Here is a 27,036-nt window from a genome sequence, read left to right as displayed (position 1 = left end):
GGAAGGGTAGGGGCGGAAATTAGCGATTTAAACGCCCAGCTCTGGAGAAGGTGGCCGGGTGTTAAAAACAAATAGAGCAGAAGAGATTTGGGGCTAATTAAAACCAGCACAAGACACTCCCCCTCGCGTTGGCCGGGCCGGGTCTCCAGCATTTGCAGAGTTGGGGGCGGGGACTAGTTAGGATTCAAATTTAAAGCGGGACGCCCGCGCAGAGCTCAGCAGGTGCCTCCAGCCCGGCTCCCCGCGGCGGGCGTTTCCGCCCCTACCTGCCCACCGGGCCGGAAATTACCTAGCAGGGGAGCTGCCCCTCCTTTGTTGTCAGCGGTTCAACAGCGCGGAAAGCCTTAAAAAGTGCGCAGCGGAGGGGACGCGGGGGCTGGTCCGCCCACGAGTACTCCACGCGTTTCCAAGCTCTTGGCCGCCCTGTCCCGTGCCGTTCTTTTAAAATGCCACTGTCCACTGGGGGACGTCGGAGTAGAGCTGGGAGGGCAGTGAGGCAGGAGGAGAGGGAGGACTGTAAAGGACGAGCGCTCAACGTACTACACAGGTTACGCTTCAAGGAGTCCAGGAGACGGAACGCATGCGCCGCCTGCATTTCAGGCGCGTGGAGAAAGTTGCGCATGTGCAGAGCCGAGAGGCAAAGAAATGCAGCGAAGGGGTGACTGGCAGGTTGAGGGCGCTTTAGCGACCGAAGAGCCACGGCGGCCAGGAGGCGCGTGCGCAGAGCGCCCGAAGGGGGTGGGGCTCCTCCAAGGGGACGGCCTCGCGCGCCCCCTGGCGCGCGCCCGGGGAGAGGAAGGAGCGGGAGGGGGCGGAGAGGAGGGAGGAGGCACGGAGGGCGGGAGGGGGGAGGGGAGCCGGAGCGAGGGAGGGTTTATCGACCGGGCGATTTTGGTTAAAATATTCAAAATGGCGGACGGAGGAGCAGCGAGTCAAGATGAGAGTTCAGCCGCGGCGGCAGCAGCAGCAGGTAATCATTACAGCATTTTACATATTCATATTCATACTCAACCCCGGCTCCCGCTGCCCCCCCCGCGACTTAGCATAATTTATTAGTACTCAGGATTATTATAATTAACGGCGGGGAGATGGGGGGCCGGGGAGCACGGAGCCCCCGCCGGGCGCCGAGCGGAGGGGGAAAGAGGCTCGGAGCGGCCAGGCGGAGGGGGAAGACAAGGGGCAAAAGGGGCTGCGATCCACCGCCCTCCTCCTGCCCCCGGCCCACCCCGCCGCCGCTGCTCGCCCGCCCGCCCGCCGGCACCGGCCCTCCTCCTCCGCCGGCCGCCGCCGCCGCCTCCTCGCCGCCGAGCCCGAACCCGAGCGGGTCCGCGGCGGGGCCGCGGGGCCGGGGCACAGGGAGAGGACAATAAAGACATTTTACATATTCATAGCCGCTGGGCCGGCGGGGCGCGGGCCGGCGACCCGGGCCAGGCGGGCGCGGGGTGGGGGGGGGGCGTGGAGGGGGATGGAGGTGGTGGAGAGCACAATGCCGGGGAGGCGGCGGGGCCGGAGCGGACCCCGGCGGCCGGACAGCCACACGCGTGCCCCCCCCCCCCCGGGAGAGGGCCCGGGAGGGGGGGCGGCTCGGAGGGCGGCCGGGGGTGCTCCCGGGGAGAGCGTCCTGCCCGCTCCCCCCCGCCGCACGGGGGGCCGAGCGGGGCTGAGCCCGGGGGTCACGGCCCCGGGCACCTCGGCCGCGCCCCGCTTGTCCCCCGTGTGGCGGCCTGACCTGAGCCAGGCCTGCGCTCTAGGTGGGTAGGGGTGAGCGGTCGTGAGCGCTGTGAGGTGGCCTCGGGGCGGCGGGGGTGGGGAACCCGCGCAGGGGTCCGCTTCGCCCGCTCCGGAGCGGACAGGGTTGAAAGGCGGCCCTCGTGGAAAGTTCCCCTCGGAGGGGGATGTCCTCCGGGGCAGCCCCATGTGCTCTGGACCATCGGTCAGCAGTCCCCGTGGGTCCTGGAAAAGCCCCCTCTCCCTCGTGGGTCGTGCTTTCCCGGGAGAGTTGGGTTGGAGGTGCCTGGCGTGGTCTGATCTTCATCTCCCCCGTGCCCCTCCCCGCGCCCCCGCCTCTGCGCGGGACCCGGACGGACCGGGCCGGGGGCCCTCGGGGGCCTCTGGCTCCTCTGGCTCCCAGGCCCCAGAAGCACCCGGAGGCCTCCCAAGAACTCGGACGTAGAGGGCTGCTCTCCTGCCCCTGCCCCAGAACCGGCTGGCCTGACAAGTTGATAATATTCTAGATTTCCCCTCTCCTGTTGGGAGTTAGGTAGGGGCGGGGATCCCCCTCCCCGGGTGTGTGGTGGTGGTTTCTTGCTGGGTGCTGGGTCCTCTTTACTCTCTGCTTAGCCGAACCTCTCTCATTTGAATAATGTCTAATTCGGGGAGGTTTATATTATTGAAATGGCCGCCTGGCTTTCCCCGCCTCTCATGTTTAGTAATTCAGACCTTTAATAACAGCCACTCACAGCCCAACGCCGTGTTTATATTTTACATTCGCCCCATGTGCTTTTGTGGTTCGATATGATTCTTTTTTTTTTTTTTTTCCCTTGGCAATCCACGGGGCTCTGAGATCAAACCCAGGCTGTGCTGGGAAGAGCAGGGGGAGAGCTAGGCCTTGGCTCCTCTAGCAGTTGCCTAGGCCTCATTCTCTGCCGCTTGATTTATTTACTAATAACCAAAATGACTTTCCCCCACCAACTTCTATATACATACCCGTCCTCCGCGGGCAAAACAAACCCTCCTGGGGCCTTAACCAGTATTAAAGCAGCTCCTAGCTAAGCTTCAACTCTGTCGTGTTTTGTTTTCTCTTAAAAGGAGTTTCTTATAGTTTGCAGGAATATTAGGCCTAAGGAAAAAAAATCTTCTCATTTTCAGAGGCGAATGAAACCTATTTTGATTTAATACAAATAAATCACTTTACTTGGGTGCTAGTTCTCCCCTGCCCCTTGGCTGCTACCTCCCAGGTAAACACTTCCAGGCTTTGTAAAGGTCTGCAGTATTTGTTAAACCAGTCGTTTTTTCCTAGGAGTTGTAGAATAAGTGTTTTAGAAATTCCAATTAACAGCACTTTCAGAATGTCTCAGTGCTGCATTTCCTTTTCAACTTCTTCATTCTGATTTAAAATAGGGCTGAAATTAATTTTGTGCTATCCCTGTCAAGGTTTGCTTATTTTAATGGGAGCGCTCCTAAAGACAGAAATGGGGTTATGTTTTCTTTGAGTGTTTGTGTCACGGTTAAATGAGGGAACACAGAAGAATAAACATAGGCATTGTGTCTACCCTGATCTTGGAACTTACTCTTGTCCCAGCACACCCACCCCTCTTTAAGTTGTCAGAATTGATTTTATGTTTAATGTAGGATCAGGACAGTTGGTCTGTGCAAGTCAGGCTGACTTCCGTTGTTTGGAAGAAACAGTAATTTTCATTTTTTGGTCTTTCCCTTGGTAAAGTTTTCTTTCCTTTTTATTTTATATAGTTTTAGTGTGTTTTTAAAAAACATAGTGTTGCTTCTCATTGGTGGCTTCTTTACTTCTGCTAGTAAAGCACCAGAGAAGTGTTATTTAGCACCAATGTGTTAAACCTTTGAAATTATAAGGCACTTTATGGTCAGTGGCTAGGTACATATTTTGGGAGACATTAGTCTTCAGTTTAATTTGTAACAAAATTGTAGATTTGATGGGCTAACAGCAAGCCAGTTTGACGTTACCCATTCTCATCATTTTTCCTCTTCCACCTCCAGTAGGCAGGCCCTGAATGCAGCAGGAAACAAATCTGCAGCTCTCATGTGAATGTTCAGGTGAATGACTGCCTCAGAGACCTGAAGCATGAGGTCGAATGGACAGAAAGCAGTAATATGATTTCATGCCTTAAATAGCATATGTTTTTGCACCCGATTCCCAAGATGTGGTCAAACTGATGATGTCATTGGACAGAGGACAAGGTGCAGTTAATTTGATTTATTGTCCTGAGGTGAAGTGTAGCAGTGAAACCTTCTCATAGGGAAACCATTTATCTCGGGACAATTTCCTTTATAGCTGCAATTTAACCACTACCGGGGCTGTAGATATTTTATCCAAGATGATAAAATGTACACTGCATTTTATAAACAAAATTCCACTGTGGATTTTTGTAATAGAGAAAAGGATGAGTATTGTTAACTGGCCTTATATTTTGGTTGGCATTCTGTGCTATTGTAAAAATTCATCTCTTCAAATTCTCAGAAGGAGACTACGGGTTTTAAGTAAGTATAATCATGGAAGTGATCAATATAAATGCTTATTTTAGAGAGGTTCTTCGTGACCTCCCAAACTCAAGTAAGAAGCTGCCAGGCTAAAGGAGAGATCATTTGCCTTAGAACCTATGTCAATGAGTAAAGTGAAGTTGAAGAGAATGAAGGCTATATATTCTTTTAGGATGAAATTATAGTGTTTAAAATAAGGTAGATACTTATAAGAAATAAAGTATGTGCTTTGCAAACAGTGTTTGAAAAATAAACTTCTTTTTGGATTTGTCTTAAATTAGTCTGGACAAATTTGTGTATTGTTTTTGATTGAGGAGTGATTTTTAGAACTGTTAGGTTGTGAGGGAGTGATTCCACCTATGATTTCTGATAGCAGACTTTCCTTTTAGACATTTTTCATCCTAGTTTTTACCAGTTTATCTTAAGGTGCTGATTAAAATGCCCTGGGAATGTGGTAGGACGCGGGCTTTATCCCTAAGTCTTCCAAGCTTGATACGGAATTTTAGATTACTGTTGAGCCTTAATAAGTTTATAATCTGCCTGTCTCCTTGTGCATCTGGGAGGCAGCTTCTCTCAAGTCTTCAGAAGATCCATTGTCACTTCCTTCTTGACTTGCCCTACCTATTAATTATAATGGTACTTCTGAGTCTAGGTCTTGAAAATTCATGTGACAGCTGACCAAATGTTTTTAATATCTGAAAGGACCATTCTGCTTCCAAGCTATTATTGTAATTTTTAACATCTTTGCCAAACTAATTTCTAATTTCTTTTCATTTTGTCGTTGTCAAAAATCCCAGTAGTCAAGGAAAAGCAAATAGTGACTATTATTCAGGTTTAAATTGTATAGTATTCTGCCATATTTTTAATTTACTATTCTCTGCATCAATAGGCAGCATAAAGCAGAAGAAATAAACATGTTTTATTGCCGCCTAGATTGAAGTAATTGTTAATCGGTTATTCATCTGGTCATTGGATTTTGGAATAAGTTTAGGGCTCAGAATGTTAAATTGCTCTTACCAAGCCACCAAAGATGTTTAAAGGAGCCTTGAATATCTCCGGCTTCTACCATGACAGAACTAGAAATTTGAATGTTATCTTTCATATGTATTTTGCATTAAAAATGAAATATTTGAAGTTTCTTGAATCTGAATTATTTGATCTTGGATTTAGTTGTGGGTGTCTCTCTGTGTGTTTAAGTTGTTTTTAAAGTTGGTCACTCGCTTCATGATTATGTTTCCTTTGTACTAGGAAGACTATAATATTATGTAGTGGTGATTGCCTTATTACTAATGGTTTTTTTGTTTTGTTTTTTATGTTGAAAACCCACAGCTCTAGTCTTTGCATAGAAGTCTTTGAAGCACTATTAAAAATAATTTTCTTTTAAAATACTGGTATATGGCTGTCATAACTTGCTTTTATACAACAGTATTTGTTCAGTTACGCGGTTTTTGTGATTTGTAAATACTAGGAAAGCGCAGTTTTAAGCAGGATGTGTTTTCCCAACGGCAGTGATTATGTTTAGAACTATTTAAATAATTATTGTTTCCTGAACGGAAAAAGTAACGGACAAAACATGCTCCTTTTGGGTCACTTATGTTCTTGTTTCTGTTTCTTCTTTTAATGGTAAATGCCTAAGCCAACGTGCTTATTACTGATTTCTTCAAGGAAATCCAATGTTAGGTGTTAGAGTGCGGATTTGGTTATTGTACATCTGTCTTACTTGAGTTTCTGTATCCTTTCTGAATGAATTCTTTCGTCCTCCTCCTCTCTTTTAGGAAACTCTTTGGGCAGGGATTTTGCTTAATTCTTTTATTGTATTGCTTAAATAAGATTAATATCTTTTTGAGGGGAATCAGGGTTGAAAGAGGTAATGATTACAGATCATAGAGGAAAGCAGTTTCCTTATCCATCTTTTGCTCAACATTTTTGCACATTATTGACATTTTGTGAATAAAGATAGTAACTTTGTGGATTTATATTTCTTCTTGGGTTATTTATACTGATGTGAGTGTTATCTAATTGAATCCATGCAAAGAGCTTAGGGTGCCCCTACTCTGCCATTTCCCAGCCTCCCTCCTATATTTCTTTTTAGGAAGGAATTTCTTTTATTTTGTACTGAAATATTTCTATGTTCTAAACTGGCTGTGAGCCCTTATAAACTCCGCAGTAATAACAATGGGAAAAAAATAGCACGAGTGGAGCTATTGCCTGACTAGTTCTGATCCATTTACAATACATTTAGAATTTGGAATATGAGAATTATCTTAAGTTTCAGATACTCTGATTTCAAGAAGCTCTTCGCATAGTGTGCATGTAGTTTATAGAATCCTGTGTGTTTTTACTAGACGGTGTTATTGAGCATTTGATAGGTTATCTTGTTTGTGCTCCTTGGTTGATACAGCTTCTTTGTTTTTTGTTTTCCAATTAAGCAAATACTCAAGTTTTCACTGTTGCCTAGATTTTGCTGACAGGACTGTTAAAATGAACAAAAGAAGAATCACTAAACCTCTAAATTTATCAGATTTTTTTTTTAAGTACTGTCCAGGAAACTGGATATTCATCCAGAAAAGGATACATATTAATTTATATATAAAAAAAAAAGACAATGCGAAAAACACAAAACTAAGCTCAATATGAGTATTGGTAGTAGCTTTACTTAGTCTGCAGTGTTGAAAGTCATTCCAAGTACAGTTTAATTTGTCACATTTATTTCATAATTCTCTGTAACTATTGGTTTTTATGTTGGAATCATAACAATAGTATATAAAGTTAAATCAGTAAAATAATAAAAATTATGGTAGGGTTTTTTGTTTTTTGTTTTTTTTTTGGACTAGCCAGCTTTCTCTTTGCAATAGAAGATATAAACAGGAATGGCTGGGAAGTGAACATTATGTTTTTTGTTTAACGTGGTCACCTTAAATAATGGAGTTGTACTGACTGGCTTTGTAACTTATGGCCTTTTTTAGAGAAAAGTGACTTACCTGTTTTCTTGTTTTAGTACACTTATTTTAAGGGTCTGCTTAATGAAAAAGTCTTTTTTTTTTTTTTTTTTTTGCTGATTCATACTGCAGCAAGAAAGTATATTATAATCAATTTTCTAAAAACAGTTATTTCATAGCTTACAAAATGTATCTGCTGTGTACCTGGTCTGATGCCAGTTGTCTTTTGGGATAACAAGGGAAATACAAGACTCTGCTCTGGTGGAGTTGGTATGTTTTCTTCTCAGGGAAAATTAAAAAACAATGTATGTAATTACATATTAAAATATGTAGCAGATAATGATAAGGGTAGAGATCAGGGTGTGTCCAAATTTGTAGGAACCAAAGCATCCTAGAGCTGTTATGGCTGGAAGGTAGCATAGATACCATCTATCCTAAAGCCTTTATAGATGAGGAAATGCTCTCACAGTGGTTTAGTGTCTTACCCTCAGTCTTAGCTGTTGAGTTAGGCATCAGAACACAAGACTTCTGACTTTCTAGACTCCTCCTCCCCACAGCCCCAATCTCCCTCTACCACACTGCTGCCAGTCAGAGGAGACTTTAAGTAGAAGAGAAGTCTTTTTTTTTTTTTTTTTAAGATTTTATTTATTTATTTGACACAGAGACAGCCAGCGAGAGAGGGAACACAAGCAGGGGGAGTGGGAGAGGAAGAAGCAGGCTCCCAGCCAAGGAGTCTGATGTGGGGCTCGATCCCAGACCGCTGGGATCACGCCCTGAGCCAAAGGCAGAGGCTCAACGACTGAGCCACCCAGGCGCCCCCAGAAGAGAAGTCTTAAAGCTGAGCTTAAGAAAAGCAAAAAGGATTTGGAGGCATGTGGTTTGTTGACTAATTGCTTTAAACACTGTTAGAGATACAAACAGGACAGTTACCTGACCTCAGCAGGCTTTCAGTCTAATAATGATATAATAAAATAGAGAATCCACGATAAATATGTTGAAGGTGTTGTCCAGTTAATCACACAGAATAAGGACCTTTGGGAGAAATTCTTGCCAGGTCTCTATATTAGGAACTATTTCATTTCTGACCAATGGTTTTGTTTTTAGTCTCCTGGACTCTGGATTGTCTAATAGACTTAGTTTCCTTTTTATCAACTACAGTGTTTAGACCAAGTTATTACCCTGAAAGGTGAGATAGGTAATTATGGTATGCATTTTTCTTAGCCTCCTCATTCCCAGTTCCATTCTATATCCTTAACTTTTGTTTTATATTTCTTTTATTGCTTCCATCTTTAAACTCTTGTTATTTTGTGTTTTATGTGGGCTGCCTTTATATCCTTTCTGGAGCAAGGCCGGTGTAAATAAAATGAAATTACCATCACCATGACATAATGATAATGTCTGTATTTTTATAGTTCTTTAAAGTTTATAGCAGCACTCTCATTTTCATTACCTCAGTTGGTCCTTTCAGGCAAGTATTATTATGCCCATTTTATAGTTGAGTAAAATAAAGCCTAGATTAAGTAACTTTCACAAGGTCATGTGCTCAGGAAGCACAGTGTTTGGGGAACCGCAGGACTTCCAGGTTAGTTATTACTTAGGCTGTATAGTGGGGAGTGGTGGAGTTGGGCCTCTGTTCTGGCGCCCTGGATGCTCTGCATTGGTGGTGCACGAGTTTGGAATTCTTTTGCTAGGCAGTAGGGAGCCATTGAATTTTTGTTTGTTTTGGACTAGCCATGATCAAAGCCCTTAATTTGAAGTGTTTAGCAGCTAATTAGAGTCAAGGGGGATGCTAAGGTTTTGAACTTAGATTACCAAGAACAGTGCCAAGTGAACAGGAAGTAGGAAGGTTGAAGAGGGAGCCATTTGGAGAATAGGCAATGAATTCAATTTTGGAAATGTCATTTGAGACATGATTGGGTGGATATTAGGTTACAGATTCATTGTGAAGATCAAAACAGTTTTACTGAACTTAATGTGATAGACATACAAATATTAGGATTGAGATTTGTGCTCATGCCACTGTGTGCGTGGACTGAGCACTGACTCTGAGTGTTGTAAATTCCAGACATCTCATTTTGACTCTGCCACTGACTTCTGCGGTGGTTTCTCTCAACAATAAGATGGTGATAATACCAGTGTTAGAGCGATGCTGTGGGGAGTAACAAATTGATAGCAGAAGCATTTTTAAAGTACTGTAATAGTTTTTCTTCCAGGAGCACAAGAGTAAAATCAGCAATTTTATTACTTGTGCTGCTGTAGAGAAGGAGAAGCGTTAGCTTTAGATTGATTGTGCGGGGCACCTGCTGCGGGCTGTACCTTTCCTTGTGCAGCCAACACCTTGGGAGAGGGCTACACTCCCCTGTGGCCGGTTTTACACTGTGGAGGTGCTGCATTGTAGCAAACATAAACTTTTAAAGTATTCTATTATCTAGCCCCCATCCCTGCCTATGCATTCTTATCTCATGCTACTTCCTTACAGAGAATGACTCAACAATTCCACCCAGGAAGTCCCCTTACATAGGCCCACCACAAACACACGGGTGCTTTTAGCAGGTGTTAATTTTTTAAAAAATCTACCTACAACTTTGTGTTGAACAGCTATTCAGGGAGGGTGGCTGTATATTATTCTGATGCTTGGTTGGGCTCTTTTACATCCTGCCTCCCAACCCCCTACCTGTCCTGCGCCACAATCCCACCCCAGTTTGAAAGTGAACCCACCAGGGGCGCCTGGTGGCTCAGGGATCATATCCCAGGATGAGCCCCACATCGGGGGGAGCCTGCTTCTCCCTCTCTCTCTACCTGCTGCTCCCCCAGCTTGTATACTCACTCTCTCTCTCTTCTCTCTTTGTCAAATAGATAGAAAAATTTTTTTAAAAAAGAAAGTCTCCTGTTTTGGTCAGGCTGGCATTTGGGATGCTCTGTGAGAACCTCTGCTCACACTGTCCCCTCGTTTGGAACGTCACAGTGTGGGATGTAGTACAGTGAGTTGAGAGACCCGGGTTCTAGATCACTAATGAGCTTTGCGACTTTGAGACAAGTTACTTCACTGATTTTTTTTTCCTTTTTTTTTCCCGTATTTGTAAATAAAAGAGTTTTCACACTTTTAAAAGTCATTGGAGGGTTTTTTTGAGTTCTTTTTAAAATGAATTTTAGGCAGAAGCTTATTATATAAAAGGTAAGAGTGGAGCTGTTCTGATTGAAATGGTTGTCAGGGGCAGGAAAAGCATCCTCCCTCTCTTTTCCACTGTGGCCCTCAAGGCACTTCCACAGGCTCCTTAAGGACTCCTGCTGAGCACACTGTTTGAAAGCCGTTGTCCTTGTTTATCATAAAGGACCTATCTGTTGTTCTGTCTCCAAAAATAGCTGATCTCTCAAGCCTGTGCTACTGTCCTAGTTTCTCTGAGTTTAGCACTTAATTTGTGTTCATTTAGCTAATTCAGCACTTCATTATACACAGTCTTATTTTCTTCTCTAATTGAGTTATATAAGTAAATCTTGTCTCCTCTAAGAGCCTTGAGAGCAGGAACACATTGCTAGGGACAGAGTAGACATTTAGCAGATAATGCTTGATTGATTAAATTAGGGGTTCTCAGTCTTTGCTGGGATAAGAATCACCCTTGGAACTTTCTCAACATGCAAAGGCCCAGGCCTTACCTCCAGAGTTTCTAATACAGTAGAGATCTGGCCATCCCTAGTTTAAAAAAGTTTTACAAATGATTCAGTAGCATAGAACAATTAAGATCATATAAATTAGGATAGTTGCATTCAGGACTATTGCTTAGACTATTTTGAACAATTGTTCTCAGTGTACCAAAAAGGCTCTACAGTGGAAAGACAAACAGAACTAGGAAACCTAGGTCTGGGGTGTCTTCTGGGTGACTCAGTCGGTTATGCAGCTGCCTTCGGCTCAGGTCATGATCCGGGGGTCCTGGGATCAAGGCCCATGTCAGCATGGAGCCTGCTATTCCCTCTCCCTCTGCCCCTCCCCTCGCTTGTGTGTACTTACTCTCTCTCAAATAAATAAATAAAATGGAGGAAGTTGAAGTCCTCTTTCATTACCAAAATTAAAAACAAACAAACAAAACACAAAAAACACACCTAGGTCCTTATTCTGTTTATAGCACTGTGTAGCTTTCTGATGCTTAACTTTACTGGCCCATAGGATTCTCATCGATAAATTGTGGATTGTTTTCATACGTTTTTGTTTTGTTTTTCAAGCTATGAAATTCTTCAGTACTATCTTTTGGGTGAAGGCCAGTAAACACAGATACTTTGAGTAGCTTGGCTTTCATCTAAATATATTTTAATAAAGAGATTAAAAATATAGACTGATAAATTATTGAACACTACATCTGAAACTAATGATGTACTATAAGTTGGCTAATTGAATTTAAATTAAAAACAAAAAACAAAAAAACAAGCAAAACCCCAAACAAACAAAAAAAGAATACAGAACATGACAGGCTTGATCCTATCTTAGCAATAGAGCTAAATCATATATGAGATGGGTAGTCCAAAAGGTGTTATTTAGATCTTAAACTTGAAACATCTTATTAGAATGTGAATGAACAAGGACAGTAAGCTTATCAGGAACTGTAGTAGTTCTCAATGTGAACATGAATTGGATTATAATTAACCAACCTGACTGGTCCTTCTGCATTCACTTAATTCAGTAAATATTTATAGAGAGTCTTTTATTTCTTGCCATGTACCCAACACTGGAAATAGAATAGTGAGTAAGATGGATACAGTTTTTGCCTTCAAAGCTTACAATCTGTTGGGCAAGTTCTACATTAAATAACACTGTTCCTACGTAACTGAGTTAAACATGGGAGATAGGGCCATAAGCATAAGATAGAGGACACCTAATCTGGACAAGAGGATTTGGGAAGGACTGCCTAAGGAAGTGATGTTTACACTGAGACATGAAGGATGAATGACAGTTAATCAGTCCAAGGCCAAGTAGGAAGTGGGATTGCAAATGTTCTAAGCAAAGGGAACAGTATATACATTACTCTTGAAACTAGTGAAAACACAGCACTTTCAAGGAAGTCAAGTTTGGTCTGTCTGATCCAGAAGGAGTAAGATTTAGCTGAAGAGCTGAGGATGATTTTATTATAAGGTTATTTTTATGTGATCTTTGTCCTTTTTAATGACCAAATACACAGGCAAAATCTGTGGAAGAGATTCCATACCCTCCACCAAGTGTATTAATTTCCAGTGACAATAACATTTACCAAGTCTTTGTGCCAGTTTCAAAATGCTTTATGTGCATTTTCGCATTAATCTTCACAATGACCCTGAGGTGTGTGCAGTCGTCATCCTCATCTTTCACATGAGAAAGCTGTAGTTGAAAGACGCTAAGTGGCACATCTAGGTCTCTGACCTATTTTGATTGTGGCAGTAGGCAATTAAGAGAACTCTCATGCTCTTAACCATTAAATTCTGTTTCAAGTCACTTGGATAATGAAGTAGGTAGCAACTCTTACTTCTGAGTTTATCCTTCGTGCACTTACACGGTTCCCAAGCCCAAATTGTGTGGTCTAGAGCTAATTGTGTATTCATCTCTATCTTGCTATTTGGAGAGATGGACAACTGATTACATGTACTGTTAACTTAGCTTTCCGGTATCTCCAGATGTTGATTACAAAAATATTTTGTAGGGCACCTGGGTGGCTTAGTTGGTTAAGCGTCCAACTCTTGGTTTTGGTTCAAGTCATGATCTCAGGGCATCCGGCTCTGTGCTCAGCGCCGAGTCTGCTTGTCCCTCTCCCTCTGTTCCTCCCCCTGTCCTCTCTCTCTAAAATAATACATGAAATCTTTTAAAAAAATATTTTGAACTGTGTACAGATTGCTGAATCTGGCAACCCATAAATCCGGAACATTTTGGATTTCTGTTAAGAATTTAAAACGAAAGCTATTTGCAAAGTTAACGTTCAGATAATTTTTTATTTGGGGCATCATTTATTTTATATTTTTTCATGACCCAGTTTGCTACATAGGAAATTAGGACTTATACTGTTACGTATTATTTTGATTAACATGTCTTTAAAATATTTTACAGAGAGGGAGGCAAACCATAAGACACTTTTGACTTTAGAGAACAAACTGAGGGTTGCCGGAGGGGAGGTGGGTAAGGGGATGGGCTAAATGGGTGATGGGCATTAAGGAGGGCACTTCTTATGATGAGCACTGGGTGTTATATGTAAGTGATGAATCACTAAATTCTACTCCTGAAACTAATACTACACTATATGTTAACTAACTTGAATTTAAATAAAATCTTGGAAGAAAATAATAATTTAAATAAATAAATAAATATTTTAATGTTTAATGAGTTATGACTTAAAATTTATGTACAGGTAAATACCATGTATTTGTTTACCATTCCCTTTACCCCTTACCAAACTATTATTAAACCAGGGGTGTAGCTTTCAGTTGAGGAAACATGGCAGTTGATTGATTATTGTTTCTGATAAGTTAGTCATTTAAATTGGTGTTCTCAATCATATATACCCTGTTCAGTCTTGCCCAGTGTCACCCTGTTCAGTTGTTAGGCTGTTTGTATCTGAAATATTTTTCTTTACACTGCCTTGCTGAGAGCCACTCCCCCGTTCCCCTGGTGCTTTCTCATGTAGTCAGCCAAGAATGCTGTTTCGGGAGACTAATATATATACACTTATATACCAATCAGATTGGAATTAGAAAGGAATTGGTGAAAGTCCTTTGATGTTATGAGAGACATTGTAAACATCACTATAGCCTGGGAAGACGAATTAATAATTTAAAGAGTATTGCTGTAAGAAATCATGTTGTGAATTCAGAGATTTAGACTATAGTGTCATAGCCATTGCCGGGTCATGATGCTGGAATCTTGTCTTATTGGTAATGTAATGCTATAAGGACCAGTATGAGGTTAGGTTCAATTATTGAGCCCCTTTCTGGAATGTGCTTGTGAGTATGTGCAGAGACATGCCCACTGGTGCATAGTGCATCACCCCAGATGTGCCTGACCCCTCATGTATGTGCACATAATTTTAAAAAGGAATCAGAGTGTATATCTGTTATGAAACCCCCCCCCTTTTCTTAAATTTTTGCAACAATCCCTATTTAGGATTTGTTGAGGCCATTAAATTAGTTTTTTTTTTGTTTGGTTTTTTTTTTGCTAGGTATAACCTTCGGGTAATTTCAAGGCTAACTTTTTTTTCCTTTTTTTTTTTTTAAGATGTCTTAACTTTATTTAGTTGAATAACTTCTAGTGGCATAAATAACATGATAAATTAATTGTTGAATTATGACTCAGGGTGGCCATAGCTGATCAAGGGTGATTCTTAGGTTAAACAGAGAGGCCCAATGAAGTCAGCAGAGCAGAAATTTTTACCTTGTCTTATAAAACTAGAAAATACTGACATGGCTGCAGGTTTCAGTTCTTCAAAACTAACGTAACCCGCCTTTTTTTTTTTTAAGATTGCATTTATTCATTTGAGAAAGAGCGCGGGGTGGGGGGGGGGTTGGCAAGGAGAGGGAGAGCAAGAGAGAGAAGCAGACTCCCCGCTGAGTAGGGAGCCCTGATATGTGGGGCTTGATCCCAGGACCCTGAGATCACAACCCAACCAGAAATCAAGAGTTGGACGGTCAACTGACTGAGCCACCCAGGTGCCCCATAACCTGCCTTTTTTATCTAACAGTTGTTCATAAATAACCTTCCACATCTCACCTTTTCAGTGGTTACACAGTATTTTATTGTATAGGTGGACCAACTAATTTGCTTGATCCCTTTTGATATGTTAGATATTTTTCCGTAGTTATAAGCACCCATCTATAATATTATTTTTTTTAAAGGTTTTATTTTTAAGTAATCTCTACACCCAACATGAGGCTCAAACTCACAACCCCAAGATCGAGGTGCATGTTCCACCCACTGAGCCAGCCAGGCGTCCCTATAATGTTTTATTTTTTTAATATAAATTCTTAGGAATAAGAAGTTTAGGATAAAAAAATTACACCTTTAAAAATTTGGGGTATGTTATCATTGTATATTTTTGTCTACAATATATATTTTATCTGCAGTATTTAATAGTGTCAGTTTTCTCACAAGCTCTTTTAAATTTTTGCTATGGTGACAGATGAAAAATATCTATCAACATATTTTCATATTTTTACTGTAAGTTGGGCATCTTTTTAATTTTTTTTCTTTTTCAGTATATTTTTCAAATGTAAAACAATGATTTTTTTTTCTTGCTGTATTGCATGGTTCTAGCCTTTCAGAATACTTGTGGTTTACCTGAAAATTTATAACTTAAATATTCTCTGTCCATGAGTACCTCCCCCTTCTTCCATCTAATTACTTTTTATCCATCTTTTGAGAAGTAGTTTAGGGATGAGAGAAGAGACGGGTCATCTGCTGGGAACTCTTCAACTTCCCTACTGCCTTCCCCATTTCCCCAGACTTTCAAAGTCTGAGTCCAAGTTAGAGACCTTTCTCTGTTTCTATACATCCTATTCAGACATCTCTCTAGCACTTTTAATTATTGGTGAACTTATTTCTTTTTCAGAGTAGCTTAAGCTCTATGTGGTTAAGGACTGTGTTTTATCCCTGACATTTAACACATGCTATGTATGTATGTGCTGCTTAACAAGGATGTGTTTGTTTATTGGTTTTCTTTTACAGAATCAATTTTACATCTGTTACACCAAACAGCATTTTAAACACTGACCTAATAAGATAAAGCAAAGACAAAAGCGTCATCTTAGAAACAACACCATCACATAACTGTCTTCAAACATTATTGCAGTTTAACTTTTCATAATTTGACAACGTAGACAACTAGTTTTAATAGAGAATACTAAGCAGATATGACTGCTTTATTAGGTAAGAATTTTACAGACGTTACCTGTGTTACGAGGGAGGCGAGAACCAGCAACCCTGCCGTGGAACTTGTGGCCCTTTCCACCGCCACGGCCCTCGTGGCCCGCACGTGTCAGCCCTCGCGTCTCCCCGTGCTGGTGGACTGGTTCGGTGATGCACGGGGTGGCAGGATCTCTTCTGATAGCTTGATGGAGCGGACCAGTGAGGATAACCTCTAGGATTTTGTATGTGGAATCCTCACCAACCCAGTAAGACTTGGGGACGCTGAGAGCCGCAGAGCGGGGTCCAGCTCATTCCCAGGCAGGCCCGGAGGCTTCCAGCCGACTTCCACGGTTTTACACCGCGCTGGCCAGGCCTGCGGCGGGTCGTGCCTTAGGAACTGCGCGTCTGCGCCTGCGGTGCACAGGAACCGCGCGTCCGACCGGCCTGGCCGGGTGGGCGGGGCCGGGAGCACCGGAGCAGGCTGGCCGGCCCCCCCAGCTCCCAGGCCTCCTGCCCCCCGCTCCTCCGCCCGCCACCAGCGTCAGGGCCGCGGAGCCCACCCTCCGCTGCTGCTTCCTCCGCGGCTCCGGCGCGCTTGGAAGCGCCCATCTTGGCTTTCGTTTCAGCCAGTGGCTGCTGCCAGCCGGGAGGGATCAACAAGTATTGATGGAGTGGTGTTTTGATTTTCATATTTTCTTCGATTAACATACTTCTAGTGGAAGAGGAGAATGAACTTGTATCCTTAAGAGAGCCTGGGATTATCACCAAATGAAAAAAAAATGTCATGGCCCATGTAATCTAAAATTAATAGTTACGAATTCTTTATTCTCTTTGTAACGCGTTGGTGTTTGTTTTATATATCAAGTATTTAAAATCCTACAACTTTGAGTAAAATTTACTTTCCAAGGAGATCTAGCATGTTTATCCTGTGCCTTTGAGTGCTCTCTCTGCGGTCCTTGGTATATTGATCTCCCGCCGTAAGAAGCACATAGGGAATTGAGAAGAGCTCTGTCTCTGGAACCGGACAGATCTGGGTTGGAATCTTGGCTTTGCCATTTACTGGCTGTGGGCCAGTGGGCTAGTTATTTAGCCTCTTTGCCGTAGTCTACAGAACCATTTATTTCGCTAAACAAGTTATGCATAGCATATATTTTCTGAATGCTTACAATTTGCAAGGCACTGTTCTGAGTTTGGGATTGTAATGGCCACAGGACTTGCCTTTATGGAGTATCCCATGTGCCAAGGTTCTCTTCTCTGTGACTGTTACGCATTTGCCCTCTTTCCCTGGATCTGTAGCTAATTTCTCTTCCATTTAGCAGAGCTTCAGTGACAGCCAAATCTTGTTAATCTGGAACCAGCTTGTGTGCAGACTAACCATTGTTTAAAAGAAATAGTGCATTTTTGAAAGAATAAAAAATGATTAACAGAAACATCTACATATTCTAAGTGATCGCTCATTGATCCCTGTATGGTGGTAATCAGTAAATGCTAGCTGTATTTATCATCTTGGTAGTCAGATGCTTTCTTTTTCTAGCCATCTATTAGCTGTTCAATCAGAGAGAGGGGACAGTTGCAGTCTGGGTAGGGATTGGTCAGCTGTGGCACTGGAATCTTGGAGAGCAGAATCATACCTTACTGTTGTACAAAATATTCGTTTCAGCACAAGGAAACTAGAGTGAGCATACATTTTTACTCTGCATGCTCTTAAGACAGTTTAATTTTTTAATCAAATATTTGGGAGGGGAAGGGTAGAGGAGGGATGGAGCGATAATGCTGTTTGGGCAGTCAATTTAGACTTGACATACGTGATAGGACTCAACCCAAAATCTTTCCAGTGCTGGATTGAACTGCGGTCTAACCTTCGAGCAAACGTGGGGTTCTCTGAGGGATGGGGAACAAGAAATATAAAGAAACTGACAATGAGGAATATAATTTAACTTCTGAGTGGAGATGGCTCAGTAGTGTTATGTGTGAACCAGTGTTGACATACAGCACTTACAGCACTTAAAAGGCTCTTGGTGGCCAGGACTGATGGCAGCAACCTTGAAGGAGAGAGGCTACCCAGCAAAAACATGATCATGCTTGCTGTGGAGTTTAAACATCTACCTAGATCATAGATCACGCTGGGTTATTTAGAAAGCTGAGTGGTCAGTAGTCTCAGATTGTTGCACCGCGTAGGGTTTTTCTTAATATTGGGGGGGGGGGAGGGCTAGATAAGACACAGCTCACAGTAACAATCTGTTTTTCCAGGTAATACCCTTTTGGCCATTTTTATCAAGCAGTTTTTATGTTCTCTTTGTCAAGTGTAACATTTTACAGTGTTGAGTGATGCCTGTGGAATAATAAACATTTCTAAGTATCATATATATAACTTTAACTGTACAGTAAGTTTGGTTACGTTTACACAGTCATTTTTTACTACCATTTATCTAATTTATATAAATAAGTAAATTATTTGGGATACTCCCTTATCTTTTCTCTATACCCCTTCTCTTCTTAATTTCCCTTCCTTCTTTCCCCCGTTAATTAAGATTTGGCTGGATTTTATTTTTTCGATCCATACATCCTGTTCTCCAAATCCTTCCTGTACCTTGACTTCTCACGTGACTCTTTTTTCCTGACCCCTTAAATTTAAAAAGAAAATTGTTCTTATGATTCATTAATGCAGACTATCCATTTGTTTCATTTTGTCCCGTCCCCCCAAATTTAAGGTAGTTTTTAAAGATTCATAGACTAGGGGCGCCTGGGTGGCGCAGTCGTTAAGCGTCTGCCTTCGGCTCAGGGCGTGATCCCGGTGTTCTGGGATCGAGCCCCACATCAGGCTCCTCCGCTAGGAGCCTGCTTCTTCCTCTCCCACTCCCCCTGCTTGTGTTCCCTCTCTCGCTGGCTGTCTCTCTCTGTCAAATAAATAAATAAAATCTTTAAAAAAAAAAATTCATAGACTAGCAAGAAATGCAAAATAAAGATGTAAAATAAAATCAAAGGCCTCATATAAAAATCTAATATTTGCTTTCAGTGGAGTATAAATATTTCTCTAAACTTCATATTAGATGGTGGAAAAAAGAAACCTAGTCAATTTATGCCCATAACATTTAAAAGCAAACACACTTGTTTTAGGAGAAGCACAATTCCTTGACCCTAAGATTAGAAGGAAATTTCTCCTCTGTGGCCCTATAAACAGAACCCCATGTTGTGGAATGAGCAGTGGTCTCATTGTCGCCTACTATGCACGCACCAGCAAATTCCGTAACACCCCTCTGTAGGCGGAACATAACAACCAGAGAACCTCAGATTGGAGAGGTGAGGATGATGCAAAACAGAGTCTAAGCTACAAGAGGTAGAGATTTTGGAATAATTAGAAGGCTAGAGATCATGCATATCCTTTAGTCAATCTTCTATAAATATTCCTTCTCTGAACTTTTTGTTGAGGAAGGAAGTATATCTATGTTCACATTAGTACAGGAGTATTGGCAGTAAGAAGTTTTTTCAGAATAAATAATTGGGCTGCTCTGGGTTTGAAATTCTGTTTGTTGGTACTCATTATCGAAGGTGTAGAGAGAGAAGGTGGTCTTGTTCAGGAATTCTAGTCGGCTACTCAGGCAGCCCCTCGAAGGGTGTTACTACTACACTGGCAGGTTCGTTGGCAGGCCGGCTTCTTAGAAACTCAGTTTTGTTACCATACTTGCAGGCATTTGAGTTCAAGGGAACTGACTCTTGCTAACCAAATACAGGATCAGACAGAAATAGAAACAATGCTTGTTTGTGTTACTCTATCATGAGAACTATACTTGCATGGTGGACTAGAATTTTTGTCCATTCAGCAGTACGTAATCTTGCTTTAAGAGAAGCCAAATTTATAATCAGAAGAGTTGCTTAGTGACTCTTCCTTGGTCAAGGCCAAGGAAATTAATTAATTATGCTAATTGTCAGGACATACCTTTTCTGCTGGCTAAGAAATATTTTGCCCTGAACAGTTCTGGGCACATCCTGAAAATTTTTGTTTTCTAGACTTCCCTTTCCTATTCTTATTCCAGGCACTGTCCTCTGAAAACACTGTTTGCCACTGACAGAGAAAACTTGGTTAAAGAGTCTGCTTAAAAGGTATTATAAATAAGGGAAAAGGTTGATACTTGATATTTGGATTACGTGTGAATCTCAACTCCTCATGTTGTTCTTGTTTGCCAAGCTGTTAAGGCATAGTTAGCTCTCAGTTCTAATAAATATGTGTATCTTGCATAGTTTTCACTGCTTTGCCGGAGTAAACGAACGTATCTAAAAGTGCAGCCCGTGGGCGCAGTTCAGGTGGTAATTCTAATGCATATGACAGGTGTACGCATGCATACTGAACTGCTCTGGTGGCTTGATGGTTACATTTTGGCATTGTAGTCAAATTTGATACTCCCATCCCACCTTTCCCTTTTATTTTCATTCTAGCAGGTGCTGGGAATGCTAGAAGCAGAATACACAGCCCCTTGAACAACAATGTGCTTTGAAAAGTGATCGCTTTAATGCAGACATGAAAGTTCCCTGTCAGCTTTAAACCAGAGTTTAGGAGCCTGGAATGATTGAAATTGACATTAGGTAGAGGAACCTGGTGGTATTAGGACAATTGGCTGTCTGTTTGAAAAAAGAAATTGTGTGTCAGGGTCATTCCTTATGCCATACAGAAAAATGAGTTCTGAAGAGATTAAAGATATAAATGTTTAAAGAAGAACTCAGAAGTGCTAGGACAAAAAGTAGGGGTAATTTTAATTTAGTTTTAGGAATGAAAAGCCTTTTTGACATGACACACAATTCATAAAAGATTTGATAGATTTAATTGTGTAAAATATGTAAGGTTCTACCTGCCAAAAGAATCTGCAGATATAAATAAAGTACATAATATGTGCAGGAAATTTTAGTAATAGAAAATATTGGAAAATATTAGCCTATATGATAGAGTTAATTTTTTCTTAATGTATTAAATACTTTTAGACATCCAAAATAAATGACAAATATCTCAGTTGAAAAATTGTCAAAATGTATGAATAGGCAATTCACTTAGGAGTATAAACGTTTGAACCCTGATTAAGATTCTCAGCTGTGTGCAGGGCGCCTGGGTGGCTCAGTCCTTAAGCGTCTGCTTTGGCTCAGGTCATGGTCCCAGCGTCCTGGGATCGAGCCCCACATCGGGCTCCCTGCTCAGGTGAGCCTGCTTCTCCCTCTCCCTCTGCCTGCTGCTCCCCCTGCTACGCTCTCTCTCTGTCAAATAAATAAATAAAATCTTAAAAAAAAAAAAAAGATTCTCAGCTGCAAAGACAGAACCTTCTTCAAGTCAGAAAGATGAAAATCGAAAGGATGAAGAAATTAGATGTGTGCTTTCAGTTGGGATAGTGGGGAAATTAACACGTTAGGGGGAAGAATAGAGCTGAAGTGAATTCTGGCAATTATGTAGAGGTAATTTATGAGTGTTTTATATACTTGGTAACTTTATTGCTTTAAAGGAGGAAAAAATATTTAAAATCAGGAAATAGTTGAGAAGGGATTCCTGCCATTCCTGACTTAATATGTGGGACAACAGATAAGTGATTTGGGTTTATGCCTTGCCTGAGCTTTTGCAGTAATTGTTAACTTGTTCCAAGATCAGTGTCTCACAGATAACTGAAAGTCATCTGTTGTTTTAACTTACTTTTTCTTGTGCTCCTGCACAGACGTCTTTAATAAATGCTTCCAGTGTCCTCATGAAGATACTGTTTTGTGGTGGTTCGAAGCCCTACCCGAGTTTTTCAACGTTATGTTTATGGGCATTTCCATTCTGATTCAGAACTCAACTCTGGAACTTTTGAGTTAGGGGACTACTTGTTTGGTAATGAAATTGTCACCCAGGAGATAGGAGTTAACCAGCAATCCTCCTTCCCTCCTTTTTCTCATTGGCCGGTACAAACAATAATCTTAGCACAGCTCTCTCTTCTGTTACACCCTGCTTGTCTTCTCCAGGCTTGACTCCAAATGGTCTACAGAATCTTTTTTCTAGGGCCCCGTGAAATAACTCCTTTAAAAAGGAATGAGAAATCTCCTTGCTTCTAGGTACCGCTGGGTTGTAAACATAGTGATATCAGCAAAGTTCACTGAGCAGATGCGGTGCTGCTGTTACAAGGATATTAAAGCAAAATTTGCTATAGGTAAATAAGTTAACAGCAAGTTTTGTTGCCTGAGCTGAAAAATTAATTAACAATCTCAGTTGGCGGTATTAGCTTAAGGTGGAATGGTTCTGTGTTATATAAAATAATTTCTCAGGTTTGTTTTTAGCTCACGTGCCAGTCACTGTTTTTTGTGAATTGCCTCATTTAATCCTCACCTCAGCACTACGATGTGCATAATGTTACCTATGTCTTATAGATGTGGAAACTGAAGCACAGGGAAGTTATGTAATTTTCCAGTGTTAACTAGGAATTGATGAACTTAAGTTTAAAATAATTTAAGAGTATTGCTTCCAGTTTCCAGCTAACTTTAGTTGACTTCCTTATTTGATTGGTTAAGGAAGATATTTACAGCAGAAAATCTGTTATGGTCAATTGCTTTTTTCAAGATTTGGAAATGAAGTTATCTGTTGAGTGGTAAAGCATTGTTAGGGGTAATTATGCATTTAAGTGCTGCTTACTCCTTTGCACTTGTATAAAGTATTGTGGACATTAATTGTGGATGAAGTAAGCACCAGCTTTAATACTTTTTGTTTGGGGCATTGAGGTATCAATTCTGAGTTGTTCAGCCTGTGTAGTGACAGTTAAAGTAAATGCCGTGAATGCAACTTTTAGCACTACAGACAGTGATAGAAGAGAAACATCTTTGAAAAGTATGTGTGTGCCAGCTTTCTGGTCTGGACCTCTTGGAAGAGCTGTTTGCCCTTGATGATTCCGAAAGACTGTTAAAGCTGATATTTGAAAAACAGAATGAAAAGCTCAGGGTGTAAGAACCCAAATCACAGAACTTTGGTATACTGGTGACAGGTTGAAACAGTAAATGCTTGAGTCTACCTCACAAGATGGTCTGAGTTATAGAATTGACTAGATTTTGTCCTGAGATAGGCGAGAAAAACAAATGGATGCTTTTCCCCCATAGCTTAACGTGTACTTATGTACCCTTTATGTGAAATTAATCCAAATCAGGAGCCACAAGTTAACTGATTTATGTGGACCCAACTTGTCATATTTGGAACTGTTACTTGTTTTTATTAGCAGAGTAACAAAAAATGAAAAACCTTCATGAGTTTGTACTAATTATTTTGCTGTGAAATGAAACTTCAGAGATAGTAATATATTTATGATGTCTGCTCTCAATAGGATAAATATTATATCTCTACATGAATAAACAATTCAGAAAATGGTACATCTGTCATACTTACTAATCTGCAAACATAATGAGTATATTCTCTTTCTCTTTCTCTCTCATTCCTTAGTCTCCCAAAATGGATTCTTTCTTTCTTTGAGCTGAATTTTGAGGAATTGTCTCTGAGTTGAGACAGGATCTGTTATTCTTTAGTGCCGCTGTATAACTTATGTTCGCCTGCTTCTGCTTTCATCTCTACTTTATGTTTTAACTTGGGGCATTATTGCGTGGTAATTAAGAATACTGGCCCAGGAATCTGACAAATTGATGTTTGAATACCTGACCAATAACTTTCTTCCTTCAGCAAATATTTCGGTGCTTGCTATGTGTCAGACATTATTTTAGGCACTTAAAAAAAAGACAAGAAAGAAAGAAACTAGGCTCTGAGAACTTACCTGTAAAAATCCTTCCTTACATAGCTATGTTTAGGATTAAATGTGGTAATAATGTACATAAATTGCTGAGCACATTGCCTGGAAATTGGAATCTAAAAATTTTTCCTACCCCAGAACCTGTAAATTTATATAAGCTCTTTCTTCTTCTTATTTTCAGATCTTTTGATGACTTGGAACCTCATGGTAAAAATGCAAGTGTAAACAAGTGCTATAATTTTTAATGTGTCGTAGAAAATTACAGACATACAAAGCAAACGATTATCCATAATGAAAAAAGGCTCCTTTGATTTTAAAAATGTTGTCAATAGATAAGCAGTAAACTGCGAAAGACAGAATTTATCGATACTAAATAAAACAACAAAGTCAACACCATATTTAGTGTTATGTAATTTTTATTCTTTACAAAATAGATTTTATTTTATTTTTTAAAAAAGATTTATTCCAGGGGTGCCTGGGTGGCTCAATTGGGCATCTGTCTTCAGCTCAGGTCATGATCCCAGGGCCCTTCCTGGGATTGAGCCCACATCGGGCTCCTGGCTGGCTCAGTGGAGAGCCTGCTTTTCCCTCTCCGTCTGCCCCCTGCTTGGGTGCACACTCTCTCTCTCAAATAAATAAAATATTTATTAAAAAAAAAAGATTTATTCCAGAGAGTGAGAGATAGCAAGTATGCATGCATGGGTGGGGGGAGGGGCAGAGGGAGAGAAGCAGATTCCCTACTGGGCATGGAGCCTGGTATGGGGCTCAGCATGGGGCTTGATCCCAGGACCCTGAGACCATGCATGCATGACCTGAGCTGAAATCAAGAGTTGGACACCCAACTGACTGAGCTACTACAAAGTAGATTTTAATTTTTCTCATAAGTTCTTCATCTCAGACTTTGAGCTCCTTGAGAGTAGAAGCCAAGTTTTGTTAATTTTAGTACCTGGGTTTAGCTCATAGTAGATACTGAGTAAATATTCACTAAACAATTTTCTTGATTTAGTTGCAGGATTGACACTCTTCATTTTTCTATGTGTCATGTAATTAGCATCGTGTCTGCTACCAAACTGATAGACACAGTAAAAGACATTGATCTCAGCAGCCATCACATAGAACTGTTTCTTCTTTTGCCCTCTTATCCATATGTGCCCTCCTTAACTGACTCAGAGTGGAGTCTCCCTGTGTCTGTCCATGTTCTAAATTATATTTCTAGTTTCCTACTCATCCTGGCTCTGAGAATCCTGAACACTGGACCTGAGATCAATAAAAGGTCCTTTCTCTGTAAGGCTTACTGAAGTGGAGGGCTGGAGCAGTGTGATAATATGGGCTCTGGAGCTTTGAAATTGGCAACACCTCTTAAGTTGGAGGATAGCATATAAAGGACGAGGGAGAGCTTTTGTGGGTCAGAAATCTGGGCTTGGCTTAGCTCGGTCCTCTGCTTCAGTCTTACAAAAGGCTGTAATGAAGGTGTTGGCCAGAGCAGTGGTCTCATCTGAAGGTTCAGTTGGGAAAGGAACTGCTTTCAAGTCACTCCCATGGTTGTTGGCTTCATTCCCTTCTGGGCAATTGGCTAGAGGCCACTCTCAATTCCTTGCTATATGGGCTTCTCCAACTTGCTTCATCAGAGCAAGCACGTAAAAAGAGCTAGAGGGGCGCCTGGGAGGCTCAGTTGGTTAAGTGCTTGACTTTGGTTCAGGTCGTGATCCCAGGGTACCCGCATCAGGGTCCCTGCTCAGCGGGGAGTCTGCTTGTCCCTTTCCCTTCCCCCCACCGCTTCTCCCCCTGCTATGCTCTCTCTGTCTCTCTCTCAAACAAATAAATAAAATCTTCAAAAAAGAAAAAAAGAGCTAGAGAGTGTACAGTTGACCTTTGAAAACCCTGTGGGCTAGGTGCCTAGCCCTGCCCCCCCCCCCCCCCGCATAATTTTGCCTCCCCCAGAAGTTAACTACTAGTAGCCTACTTGTTGACTGGAAGCCTCACTGATAATATAAACAGTTGATTGACATATGTTTTATATGTTATATGTATTATATGCTGTATTTTTAGAATAAAGTGAGCTAGAAAAATGTTAAGAAAATCATAAGGAAGAGAAAACACATTTGCAGTACTGTACGTATATTTATTGAGAAAAAATCTGCATATAGGTGGGCCGGGCCAGGACGGGAGTGGGGGCCTGGCTGGGGAATAGCAGTGTTCTGCAGCCTGGTGGCCTTGGCTCAGCAGGGGCAGCTGTAGGGTGGCTTGAGGGAACAGCGGCTACTGTACAGCTACCCCATCTGCCTCGAGGTATGCGACTAGCCCATGGCCTTTGGCAACTTTAACCACACATTAATGTGCCGGCTTCTGGGAGACCTCCAGACTGGGGTACTGTACCGTGCAGGGATTGATGCCTTGCTGGGAGGGGCCCCAGATCCACAGCCACCCTGTTCCATAGCAGGGAGGACTGGGGTGGGGAGTGGGGCTCCCCTGCCCAGCGCAAACCCTTCCTCTGGGCATGTTCCTCTACTTCAGCCCAGCCTCCTACCCACCAGACTGCAAGGTTCCACCAGACCAGCCACTTAGCACATGGGGGCCCTCAGGAGCTGCTGCAGGCCTCCCTAGTACTGAAAGGGCAGCAGGTGTGACCCCTGTACCAGTGGCCTTAGATTCAGTCCTATGGAGATGAGTGGGCAGTTGTAAAGAAATGCCTTGTGGTTTTAGCGGTCAATTTTTAAAAGCAAACAGACAATATCCATGTATAAGTGGACCCACCCAGTTCAAACCCATGTTGTTCAAGAGTCAAGAAAGGAGTGTGAGAAGTCACAGCTTTTGTAACCTAATCACAGAAGTGATACTCCATCCCTTTTGCACTCTTCTGTTAGAAGCAAATCACTAGGTCCAGCCCACACTCCAAGGGAAGGGGTACACAGAGGCACCAATAGCAGGACTTGGGGCTCATTTGGGGCAGCTTAGAAATCTGCCTACCATGGGGGCTTCAGTAATTTTTAAGGGTGTAAAGGGGCTCTAAAAATTTTTAAAAAAGAGAACTGCTAATCTAGATATATTAAATTGGTAGACTATGTGTGGGAAATAATCCCTTCCTTAAAATGGTATTTTTTGGAGTCAGATCGTGGGCCTGCCGAGTGATGATGAAATGAGGAAAGCCTCTGATTTTTATGTACGTCATTTTCTGAAGAGAGGGATCCTAATATTACATATTTATTATGTAGCCGTTTTCCAGCAACATCTTTTAGGAAATGACACAAACATAACAGGAAGACTAGCAAATGTTATA

General features: G+C 41.8%; 1 protein-coding gene across 2 annotated transcripts in view; it reads left to right on the top strand.

Moving 5' to 3' along the window:
• The first annotated feature begins 884 nt into the window (after positions 1-884).
• The window catches only part of POU2F1 (POU class 2 homeobox 1), a 176,764-nt gene continuing 150,612 nt past the window's right edge, over positions 885-27,036 (top strand). Inside the window, exon 1 of one of the 2 annotated variants that reach the window (XM_045797322.2) lies at positions 885-970. In XM_045797322.2, coding sequence (XP_045653278.2) covers positions 910-970 — 61 coding nt within the window. In that variant the 5' untranslated portion in view covers positions 885-909. The remainder of the gene's footprint in view (positions 971-27,036) is intronic. The other variant, XM_045797313.2, reaches the window with a different exon arrangement.

This window comes from Ursus americanus, chromosome 2, assembly GCF_024610735.1.
Source record: "Ursus americanus isolate L20-20 chromosome 2, mUrsAme1.1.p, whole genome shotgun sequence".
Lineage (NCBI taxonomy): Eukaryota > Metazoa > Chordata > Mammalia > Carnivora > Ursidae > Ursus > Ursus americanus.
This window is presented reverse-complemented; position numbering and strand designations above follow the sequence as displayed.